General features: G+C 41.6%; 1 protein-coding gene across 1 annotated transcript in view; it reads right to left on the bottom strand.

The window, feature by feature from the left end:
• LOC109930491 (prestin-like) overlaps positions 1 to 11,840 on the bottom strand; it is a 21,268-nt gene extending 9,428 nt beyond the window's left edge. Inside the window, exon 1 of the mRNA XM_048607358.1 lies at positions 11,683 to 11,840. Within this exon, the coding sequence (XP_048463315.1) occupies positions 11,683 to 11,840 (158 nt within the window). The remainder of the gene's footprint in view (positions 1 to 11,682) is intronic.
• Between the last annotated feature and the right edge of the window lie 711 nt (positions 11,841 to 12,551).

Raw genomic sequence — 12,551 nt, 5'->3', positions numbered from 1 at the left:
GAACTAGGCCCGAAACGTCAGCCTTCCTGCTCCTCTGATGCTGCTTGGCCTGCTGTGTTCATCCAGCTCTACACCTTGTTATCTCAGGTTCTCCAGCATCCGCAGTTCCTACTATCTCTGAAACAATTAATACTGCATTAGAAAAGGGTACTGATTGATTGGCAAGTAGACTGATTTGTCAAGGTATTGTCAAGGGATCAGTTATCCCAAACTTAGTCTCAACCATCTTCAACTGCTTCATCAATGACTTCCTCTCCATCATAAGCTCAGAAGATCAGAAAGCCAGAGTGAGGATTTTCGCTGATGATTACACAATACTCAGCATTGTTTGCAACTCCTCAATGAGACTTGGGTTTATAAGTGGAAAGTAGCATTCATGCTACAGAAATGGCAGACAATATCATCTCCAGTAAGGCAGAATCTAACCGTTTCCCTTTGACATTCATTGGCATTACCATCGCTGAATGCCCTACCACCAACAACCTGGGATTACCATTGACCAGAAATTGAACTGATCCAGCCATATACTGTGGCTTTGAGAGCAGGCCAGAGGTTGGGAACACTGCAGTATGTAACCCACCTCCTGACAACATTCAGCCCTGACCTCCCCGCATGCCCAAGATGCCTATATACCATCTAAAAGACACAAACCAGGGTTATGACGCAATATTCTCCGCTGGCCTGGATGAGTGCAGTTCCAACAACACTCTAGAACCTGCACAACATCCAGTTCAAAGTAACCCACTTGAACCCTATACATCACCTTCAACATTCACTCCCTGCACCATTTTACAGCAGCAGCAGTGTGTATCATCTGCAAGTTGCACCACGGCTACTCTCCAAGGCTTCTTTGATAGCACTTTCCAAACCCATGACTTCTACCACCCGAAATAAATCAATGAACTGCGGATGCTGAAATTGCTGGAGAAACTCAGCAGATCTGGCAACATTTGTGAAGAGAGAACAGGGTTAATATTTCAAGTACATTAACTCTGCTTTCTTTTCACAGATGCTGCCAGACCTGCTGAGTTTCCCCGGCAATTTTTGTTTTTGTTTGTTTTACTTCTACCACCTAGAAGAATAAAAGCAGCAGATACTTGAGAACACTACCACCAGCAAATTCATCTCCAAGCCACTCACCATCCTGACTTGGAAATATAAAAGTGAAATGATACAGCATGGAAGAGGGCCATTTGGCCCATTTTGTCTTGTTTGCCATTCCTTCACTGTCATTGGGTCAAAATCCTGCAGCAGCTTCCATAATAGCATTGGGGATGTCCCTACAACACATGGAATGCAGCTCACTAAAACCTTCTCAAGGGCAGTTAGGGTGGGATAATAAATGCTGGCATAGCCTGTAAAGTATATATGTATAAAACTTTGCATGCATCACAGCTGATCTTAATTCGCTTCTCATTCGATGCACACGTGGAAACCTACCAACCACAGTTAATCATTAATGATCACACTTGGATATTTCTCTTTATGAGGCCTAGAGGCCAGTTGGTGCATTCTTACCAAAACAGAATGAAAGAATTCAGTAGAAATCAAAGATCAGAATCTCGCCTTTTACTCAATGTTTGTTCCCTTCTCTATATTGGATAAGACATTCACCAGTGGATTCACCGCATGAGATCACAATCAAAGGAGTTGAGTGCATGAAATCTATTAGCTCAGCAAGAAAATTGAACCACGCTGGATCAGAAGGTAATGAAACTCAGAGGGAGGGATGGATATTCATTGAAACACATTATCAAAAGAGGGGGAGACATGAGCAAGGTAACTGAACAAACTGGAAAAAACAAGTAAAAGGGAACACTTACCACATGTCACTTCTTTACAGCTATTTCATGCAGGATATCCAATTTGTGTCATTCACTTTCAGGGAAATTTGGTCAGGGCTTAGGATCAATTTTATGCCACCAACACTCTCATTATAATGAATGAATATCATGGTGATGTAAGAAGTTTCAGCTGATCTTCAAAGATATAACTATTGTAGTATCATTGTTCAATCTGTTTCAAACACAAGAAAATGATAAAGCATAATGCAGTTAAAGCAGTAGCAGCATTCACCCCTCTCTTCACCTCACTTTCACTGTCATTCTCTACATCCATAAAGTAGACAATCTGGTCGTTATCACATTGCTGTTTGTGGGTGCTTGTGTTGCACATATTTCTGACAATTACAGCAGTGATTACACATCAAAAGGTATTTCATTGGCTGAAGAGTGTTGTAAATGTAATTTATCCTTCCTGCCTTCTGTCCCTCCCTGCCCTCCCTTCCTCCCATCATTCCGCCAGCTTGCTATTAATACTTATAGTCAGAACCAACATTATCACTGAGTTAAGCTTGAGGGAGGTTATGTATAAGGACACATATGTATTAATTAACATACAACTTCCAATCTGAACTTCATTCCTATTTGCTAAGAGCTTGAATATTTGTAAGTGCTCCCTGTGTGATCACTACATACATTTAAAATCCAACAAAATATGCAAGAAAGTGTTGTTAATAAATGTAATTGCATAATGTATAATTTGTGAAGATGAACAAGCTTATCTACAGGAGTTTACATATTTCAAATGAGCAATATGCAAAAGATGGCTAATTTTGTACAAATCCTATTCAGTTTTATGTGGACTTTCCATTTCTATAAAGTGCATGGAGTTATCTGTAGACAGTTTAATTTCTTTTGTAATAGAAAGTCAGTTAATTATTGAAAAGAAATTACCCCTGTTCTGTTCATTACTAATTAAGTATAACTACAAGAGATAGTGAGTTCAAATCCCACAGTTCTGCTGTCAAGAAGCACATTGAAATTAATCACCTGGTAGCTAGAGTGAGGGCTATGTAAGTCTTTTAACCCCTTCTTGGGTGGTTGGAACAAATATTTTAGTTTAGCTTGCATCTATATACATGACAATTAAAGATTTAGTCAACTACTTCAAAATAAAATAGTTAATTACATGGTTTCCTTGGGTGAAACAAAGATAATTTTTTTACTCAAAAAAAACATAAAACACAAACACAGCCAATTTAAGTCAGTATTTGTTCTTCCTAAAAACTTATTTTTGCCCAGGAGAGGTCTCAGGTATAAAGATCTGATAATGGAAGTTAAAGTTTGATAGCTACAATTACCACTATTTATAACACATTTCACGCGGGTAAAATACCAACAGTGGTAGGACAAGGTCTTAATGCCCTGTTGGGTGAGTGAGCCACTGGTAATTCCAGACCCACCACTGTGTCAACCAACTTTATGCCACCAATTCCCCACCTGCTACAGCATAAAGTGTTAGTTACGCAAAAGCAGATGAAAAAACTGCTTGACGCCCTGTCAAATCAAAGGCCATTGAAAACATGCAGTGGAATCTTAAACGGGCCTGAACAATGTGGGCAATGGCGAGGTTTATGGCAGAATCACACAAGTGCCCAGGGAAGCCTATCTTGATGTCAGGAGCAACTTGCCACACCTTTTTGTGCCTTATTTGGACAACGAGGTGAGTTTCTCACCAGGCTGTGATGAGTAGCTAATTAAAGGAGTTAATAGCTTGTTAAACACATTATTAACTGCACAGCTCACCTCAATAATGCTCCCATCCAGCCAAATGCACCAAACAAACTAGACATTGAGAAATCTCCAAGCAGATTACTTGACAACTCAAGCTCACAATTTGCTCCAGAAGACCTCTATGTTTGATATCAGACACCAACTACTTTGGACATGCTTCATGGGCACCAGACAAATGTACCCCACATCCATGGACATTGGCTTCCAGTGTGTGCCAGCCTCTCATGGTATGTCTCTGATTCATCTGCAATATGCTTTTACACTTCAATGCTGCATTAGTCACTATCATTAGAAGGCTGCCACAAGGACACTGTGTGCATGGGACATGCAAAACTCGTTAGCTTGGGACTCCTCACCGGCTGTCATAGCGGTCACTCACTCTGAGCCCACTGAGGTGTTCACATCATCTCTGCCTTGCCTAGCCTTACCTTTGTGCGCTTTTCCCCCTCAGCCAGAGATACAGGGTCAGAGTACTTGCCTTTCTTTACCACTTAGCTTGACATGGTTGTCACCAGGCCTCAGTCAAGTTAAAGCCTTCTCTCAGGGGTCCTGGCATAATAGGTCATTCGCAGCCTGCACTACCAGTCCAGGGACTTGGTCACAGTCAGTCAGATGTTGGAGGTGTTCAGAGTCAGATTCCTCCCTCCACATAAGGGATGAGGAATTAAATGTCAGGCAACCCACTACCTCTCTTCACCCCTGGGGCTGCTTGCTTCCTAGAATGAGAGATAGGCAGATATTCCGAGAGATGAAAGTGGGTAGCACAGCTGTTACTTTTTGGTGCAGGTGGGAAGGTGTGTCAAGCACATGAATAGGCAACATAAAGGCCACGCAGGGGTTGGATGGATGAGTGTGAGTGAGGGAAGATATTGCAGACAATAGTGAGAGTGGTATTGTATGAGCCTTAGTGAGAGGTGAGTACAGTAGCAGATAGAGTGAGTGTGAGGTATTAGAGAGAAGATGGTGGCACTTGTGCTGATGAAGTAGAGAAGGCCTTTACTTTCTTCCAGCTGCGCTGTGCATTCTGCAAAACAGCTGAGACTGCATTGACCCATGGGTAACCTCAGACTAGGTTGGCATGGCCTACTGTCATGGCCTCCTTTGTGGTGGAAGTTTGTGTCCTGCCTGTGCACCACCCCCTCCATCAAACTACCCCCTCCCCCAGCCCCAAACTCCTGCCTATAAAACAGGACAACAATTCCCTGACTGCCATATCTGGAACAAATGTTAGGAACTGTGCAGGGCAAATGCCAGGAATATTGAAATGCAGCTCCATACTGACAGTGTTTGTCTGGGTCCACAACAGGCTTTGAAAGATGCGCAGGCACAAGGCATGCTGGTCTTTCAGCAGATATCCACTAAGTGGCAAGTTGTTCAGGAATGGTGCACGATGGGATGGGGACAGAATCAGTGAGAGGGGCAACTTAGGGGCAGGGTAGGGAATTAATGAGCTGGGTTTGGTGAGATGAGATGAGAAAATCCACTAAGGCTGTCAACAGTGTGACCCTCCAAATAATGCAATGACAGCCAAAAAAAACATAAGGTTCAGCTCATGGCCTTCAATTGTCCAACATATGGTATCAACAGGCAAGAACATAAGAAACACCTGGTCTCCTTTTTCTACTGTCTGACATGAGAAAGTCTTGGCATAGATATTTGTCTTCCAGCATAATGCACAGGACCTGAGCACTCCCTCATGTCGAGTTTTTCTGAATCTGGGACCAGAACCAACCTGGCCAAGATGTGATTCTTACTTAGTCATTACTTACAAGTTCTTAGTTAGAGAACACTGACCACAGCATCCTGAGACCCAACAGATTGGTGCTGGTCTCCACCAGTGAGCAACCTTTCCAGACCTGGATCAACTACCCAGGGGAATAGTGCATATCCTGACCATCCAGTGGACTGTACTTCTTTTTACCCCTTGTCTGAAACAAGGACACTGTCAGGTAGATAGGTTAAGCTATCATGCTGTTTGAGCCAAAGGACCCAATGGTGGTATGGGATAGGCGTGGAATAAAAATGAGCATAGTTTATGGGTAGAACGAAAGACTTGGGGGGAGGGGCAGCATAAGGGGGTAATAACTGTTATACCAGATAGCTTCAGCCCATCATCAGTAACGACTAGGACCTTTGGGAAGAAGATTCTTATGGAGTCCTGCTGAGCCATATTTCTGAAAACACTGAAACAATGTTAGTAGCTAACAAATGTTCATTAACTTGGACTAATATAATTTCCAGTCCTCATCTGTCAAGAGCATCCAGACACTGCAGATGATGTTTATACAGCTGTCAGTCCCTCTTTGGGAGGCGGGGATGAGGATAGAGGGAATGGTGGGGGAGATGTACAATGGACAATGGGGAACCTGTGGATGTGGTGTATCTGGATTTCCAGAAGGCATTTGACAAGGTGCCACACCAAAGGCTGCTACATAAGATAAAGTTGCACAGTATTACAAGTAATGTATTGGCATGGATAGAGGATTGGTTGACCAGTAGAAAGCAAAGAGTAGGGGTAAATGGGTGTTTTTCTGGTTGGCAGTCAGTGGCTAGTGGTGTGCCTCAGGGATCAGTGTTGGGACCTCAATTGTTTACAATTTACATAGATGATTTGGAGTTGGGGACTAAGTGTGGTGTGTCAAAATTTGCAGATGACACTAAGGTGAGTGGTAGAGCAAAGTGTGCAGAAGACACTGAAAGTCTGCAGAGGGATATAGATAGTCTAAGTAAGTGGGCAAAGGTCTGGTAGATGGAGTACAATGTTGTTAAGTGTGAGATCATCCATTTTGGTAGGAATAACAGCAAAATGGACTATGTTTTAAATGGTAAAAAATTGCAGCATGCTGCTGTGCAGAGGGACTTGGGTGTCCTTGTGCATGAATCACTAAAAGTAGGATTGCAGGTACAGCAGGTAATTAAAAAGGCAAATGGAATTTTGTCTGCCATTGCTCGAGGGATGGAGTTTAAAAACAGGGAGGCTATGCTGCAGCTGTATAGGGTCCTGGTGAGGCCACACCTGGAGTACTGTGTGCAGTTTTGGTCTCCTTACTTGAGAAGAGATATACTAGCACTGGAGGGGGTGCAGAGGAGATTCACTCGGTTGATTCCAGAGTTGAGAGGGTTAGATTATGAGGAGAGACTGAGTAGACTGGGATTATACTCATTGGAATTCAGAAGAATGAGGGGAGATCTTATAGAAACATATAAGATTATGAAGGGAATAGATAAGGTGGAGGCAGGGAGGTTGTTTCCGCTAGCAGGTGAAACTAGGACTAGAGGGCATCGCCTCAAAATAAAGGGAAGCAGATGTAGGACTGAGGTCAGGAGGAACTTCTTCACCCAAAGGATTGTGAATCTGTGGAATTCCCTGCCCAGTGAAGCGGTTGAAGCTACCTCGCTGAATGTTTTTAAGGCAAGGCTAGATAAATGTTTGAACAGTAAAGGAATTAAGGGTTATGGTGTACGGGCGGGTAAGTGGAGCTGAGTCTCAAAAAAATCAGCCATGATCTTATTGAATGGCAGGGCAGGCTCAAGGGGCCGGATGGCCTACTCCTGCTCCTAGTCCTTATGTTATTATGTAAAAATCCAACCATAATCTCTAAAATAAATCCTATAAGGAATTCAGATGGAACTTCTTTAATCAGAGAGTAGTTGGAATGTGGAGCTTGCTATCACAGGGAGTATTTGAGGCACAAAGGAAAGAGGGATTGAAGGGGAAGCTAAACAAGTGCATGGGGGGAAAGACTTCAAAGGAGATGTTGATAAACTCAGATGAAGTAAGGTGAGAAGAGGCTTGTGTGGATAAACAGAGTAGATCTGCTGAACTGAATAGCCTGTTTTATGATCTAAATGCTCTGTAATTTAATGTAAATTTTTAAGACATGGCAGAGTGTAAATGTGTCATTTACAATTAGCACTATACATCAAATTACATTGACCTAACTGACACATAGCACATTTATCTTATCAAAAGCCAATAGCATCAACAGAGTTTATTAATATCCAAAGCCTAACTGGTAATGTTTCAGATATAGAAATTTTGTTTGTTTTAAGAATAGATATTAATTATGCCAATAAAATTGAGTTTGTTTTGAAGACTACAAACCAATCGTTCATTACATGTGAGCATTTTACAAAGCACTGCAATAGTAACCTGTGACAGTCATCAGAAATACAGTTCCCAGAACAATTTTTAACAAATTTCCCAGTAAGCTCTGCTCAGGGTTGTCTGATTCATGTGTGAACTGTCAGTTCTGCAGGCAGGGAAGGTAACATTCCCGGAGAAACAGAATCCTGTAGATCTTTTCATGTGAACCCAATTATAATCTGAAGGAAGAGTTTGATGTGAGGGTTTTCAATGCAGGCATTAATTCATCTGGCACCCTGCAGCTGGAGGCTCAGGAGATTTTAACTGTTAGTGGGTGTGGGATTTTTGCAAGCGCAAGGACGGGAAGGGACACTTACCCTATGGCCACCTGGCTCACTCAATCATTTGTGGTGCTGAGGGATGAGTACAATAAAGAGGGTGGAAAAGTTGAGGGGAGGAGAACATCTGAGATTTATTTTTGAAAGCTGGACAAGTACTCCAGCTCTGCCTGGCTCAGCAGAAAACCTTCAAAAAATGAAAGTTAAATTGTAAATTGGCGTCTTTTGGTCATGATCCCACCAGTTGCTGTCAGTTCTTAGTGTAGATCTGCCCACTCGTACTGCCAACCCTTACTGCCTGTACCTACTGCCCACTCTTCCTGGCAGCTCTGCTACTGCACAAGCGATCATTGATCTCCAGTTAAAATCTCACACGGGTCTAGTTGACATAATTGGAGCATAATTTTGACATTGTAATTAGGGTCCTGCTTAGTTTCTTGAAACAAGTATTTGCACTGAATGAAGCAGCCAGTGGAAATAGTTCAGGAGATCACAAACTCAATATTAAATCCTCCTATGTACCTTTCTTAGTACTACAATTGGGTTAAAATGAGTAAAGGAACTTGATTAATGCTAAAGCCACACTCTCGACCATGCTGTGATCAAAATACAAAGTTATTTCTCCATTTTTCTGTACTTACCCATTTCCTGATGCTGTGTATAAAGGTGGTGAAGTGATAGTTGAGTCAATGCAGAGAGAACTAAAGTAACCCTCAGTAACCGTGTTGTGAAGTTTAACTGTGGTATCCCTAATAAGGACTAGCTTTAGTATCCCTGCCCAAAATAGAACTGGCATACAGTAACCCAATCTCTTAGTTTGATATGACCCTTTACAGCTGGTAATCCCATTGAATGTCCGCTGCCAAAATTCCAAGGTAGAGTTTCACATGTTGCCCATTGAGGTGAGGTATTTTACATAACATAAAACTATTTGTGATATCAACACATGATGTTCATTGGTCCTTTAAAAGTGAGTTTATTTTTAGTTAATTTTGACATTAAATGATTCTACTTCATGAATCACCTAAAGTAAAATAAGCAACTAAATACTTTAACAAAAATTCCAAATTTAAATTAAGAGCTTTTCTAAATTTTTTGGAAATTGGGAAGTGAGCTATGATCTCTTCTCCATCTGTAGACTCAGAGACAGAAGCTGTTAGACAGCACTTTTCTGTCCTGCACCCACAGGAATTTATAGCCAGATGTTTCCTTTAACCTGGAGTCAGTCAGGTCAGATTCAGGAGCTCTCAGGCTCAATGTTTGATCTTCGTTGTGTCAAGTTGGACTTGCTGAGTGGAAGGTGTGATTTGTTCCAAGAGGGAATCCAAGGGGAACCATTTATTGTCACTTATTGTCAAAGGGGGAACTTTGGTGGATTCTTGTCGGGAACTTAGATAAAGTGGTGACAGCGGAAATGAAATGCAGATGAAAGCCCTGCCAACGACCATGACGGGAATCTTCAATTCAGGAAAAAGGAGGCTATGACAAACATTAGTGTGGATGTTTGCATGAGAACAAAGAAGGAAGATGGAGGAATTTGATGAATGGAATTGAATCTTTACAGGATGCAGGTTTGAAGGACATGTAATCAAGGTAGGTGTGGAAAACACTGCTTCTTATTGATTGACCAACGTCATACTATTGAAGATGAGCTGAAAGAAGATAGTCACAAGAGCAAATAACATCTGTTTCCTTTTGAAGTTTGATAATGCTTCATCGTGCCTCACGATCATTAAATATGATTCAGTCACTCTTCTTTGATCACCAATGTGTTCTAGACTCTGAGCGGTAATCCCCATTTCCCATAGGCTTCAGAAACTTAGACAACCCAGAGGAACTTCAAAGAACTGGAGAAGTACCATCTTGCGTTCATAAGATGCTCCAAATCCAGTGGCAAGAAACATAATCAACAACTTGCCCATTGAGGCGCTAATCACTCAAAACCAGCTCTGCTGGATGGGATATGTCATCCATATGTCTGACACCAGCCCACAAAGCAACTGTTTATTTGGAATAGGATTGTGACAGGAGACTTCCATTAGAAATGTTCTCGAAGTATCAAGAGATCAGAAATTCCCACTGAATCATCCAAGTCCCTGGCTTGTGACTGACCAAAATGGAGAAGGATTTCTCAGTAAAATACCAAACAGATCGACAGACTTTCTCAGGAATGTGTGACAGTGAAGTCAAAGCATTGGAGAGAGTGCACAAACCTCCAAACGTTCCACCTACCTGACTCTTCAAGCATTACAAAGAGAAGATGGCACGGAAAATTCTAAACTCAAAAGGCAAATTAAAATAAAAACAGGAGATGGGAAACGAGTGGTTAATTATTTAGGTTCAGACAATTGTCAGAAATAATGAACAAGGTCTCCCTGCAAAATGGTAGAAACATTGATGTAATTTATGTTGTATATTTCAGGCTGTCTCAAAGTGCTGCACAGCCACATAGCTGCTTTGAAGTATAATGAAGGTAACACAGCTGTTAACAAATCTCAGAAACTGCAATGGAATGAATAACCCATTAAAGTGGTTTAGTGATATTAGTTGGGGGGATAATTTGGCAAGGGCACCGGGAAAACTCATCTATTCTTCTTCAGAAAGTACCATAGAATCTATCTGAGAGGGCAGGCAGGATCCCATTTGATGTAAGTCCAACAAATATACCCTAGATTTTCAGCATTTGTACTTTTCCATCGAATGATAAAGGAGCTTCCAAACCGTGTACTGAGGCAGTGCTGCATACTTAAGATAGCTACTTGTACGCTGTTCCATCCTGCAGGAATTATTACAAATGTGCCCACAAGATGGCAGTTCATTACAGCAATTTCTGCTATTTAAAGGTTGTAGGAATCTTAAACTGAAACAATTTTAAACAGTTAGTAACATCAGCGCTAATTGGAAAAAAAACAAAATGGTAGTGATTTTGTAAATGCAACCAACTTGTTTATTGCCAGTTTGTAAACAACAATGAACTGATGCATAGTGGCACAAGAAAATCTGTTGTAGAATTCTATCAGCAGAATAACCAAGATTAGTGATCTGGTTAGAAATATGGATAGAAATATGAAACTTGATTGGCAAAATGGATTTAAACAATTCTGAATTCAGTATAGAAACAGTAGAATTTCTTACTCAGTTGTTTAGAAACACAGAAAATAACAACGTATGCCTTGACTTATGCTTCTGCTAGTGTGACATGACCTCCTCCAAAGTAATGGTGATATAACTGAAGCCATATGCTGTTCAACTCCCTATTGTTGACAATTCTGTTGTTCACCGCTAACACAAGTAATACTTCATGTATTTCAAAACATGCAAAATTATATAAATTTAGTGAGAGTTTATCTGCTCATTTCTACTGGCAATGGTAATTTCTACCTCCTTCAGGTCAAAGGTTTAGGAGCACAAACTGGTGAGCACTTTGCTGTGAAATCTCTGCAGCTGATCGAGGGGAAAAGGATGGCCCAGACCACTGACATCTTTTGGCGCCTCTCCTGGGGTGATTATCATGATTTGGATATTCATCGATCTCAATGGCTACATTAAAACTCTATGAGCTGAATCTTAGTTATTCTGGCTAAATATCACTTGCATAGAGTTTTTGTGAAGGGTTTTTCACTGTGAGGCCTAGAACAATTTCTCGCCATATCTTACCAAACTCACCTCATTATTTACCTACTTGGCTTCTATGGTATCCCTGTCATCTGATTCTCGTTCCATGTGACCATGTGCCATTCCCACAACAACTTGCAGATCAGAGGATATCTGGCGATATTGGATTCCTGGTGTCCATGCCATATTTAAACAGCCACTGTGCACCCGGACAAACACCGGCATTCTGAAGATGCCCTCTTTAGTAACATACATTAAGTCAGAAGATGTCAGAGATGGGGAAGATGGTTCTACGACTCTCTGACAGTGACCTGCAGATCCTAAAGATGGGGCTGGTGCAGAGAAGGTACATCCTCTTCTGGAAGGACTGCTAGACACTGCCAGCCTGGTTTGTGGTCACCACCAGGGTCTGTGCAGTCTCCAGTGCAGAGGAATGGACAGCAATGTCACAAGAAGATAAATGATCATCTCCACTCAGCCAGGGTAAATGCCACACTCTTCACTCCCTCACATTCACTCCATCTCTGTTACAGCAACCACCTCCTACTACGGCTCTTCTGTCATCCTTTGCACACCATTTCTAAACACTGGCCGTGATGTCTCTTCTCCCTTGTGTCTGGATGCTGTAAATCAGGAACAAAAACAGAAGATAGTTCTGACGAAGGGTCACCAGACCCGAAATGTTAACTCTGATCTTTTTCTTCACAGGTGCTGCCAGATCTGCTGAGCTTCCAAACTTCTATTTTTATTCTCAATGTCGAGTTTGTTCAGTGTGTTTGGTAAGATAGGAAACTGTATGTTAACAAAACATTTAACAAGCAATTATCCCCTTAATTGGTAATTCGCCGCTTTCAAGCAAGAAATCTAACTTGACACGTGGTGGGTTCATAAAAAGATGCAGCTAGTTGCTTCTGAAGTTAAGATAGGCCTCGTCGG

Source organism: Rhincodon typus, chromosome 17 (genome assembly GCF_021869965.1).
Source record: "Rhincodon typus isolate 14 chromosome 17, sRhiTyp1.1, whole genome shotgun sequence".
NCBI classification, from domain to species: domain Eukaryota; kingdom Metazoa; phylum Chordata; class Chondrichthyes; order Orectolobiformes; family Rhincodontidae; genus Rhincodon; species Rhincodon typus.
Note: the sequence above shows the minus strand (reverse complement) of the source record. Positions and strands in the feature narration are given on the sequence as shown.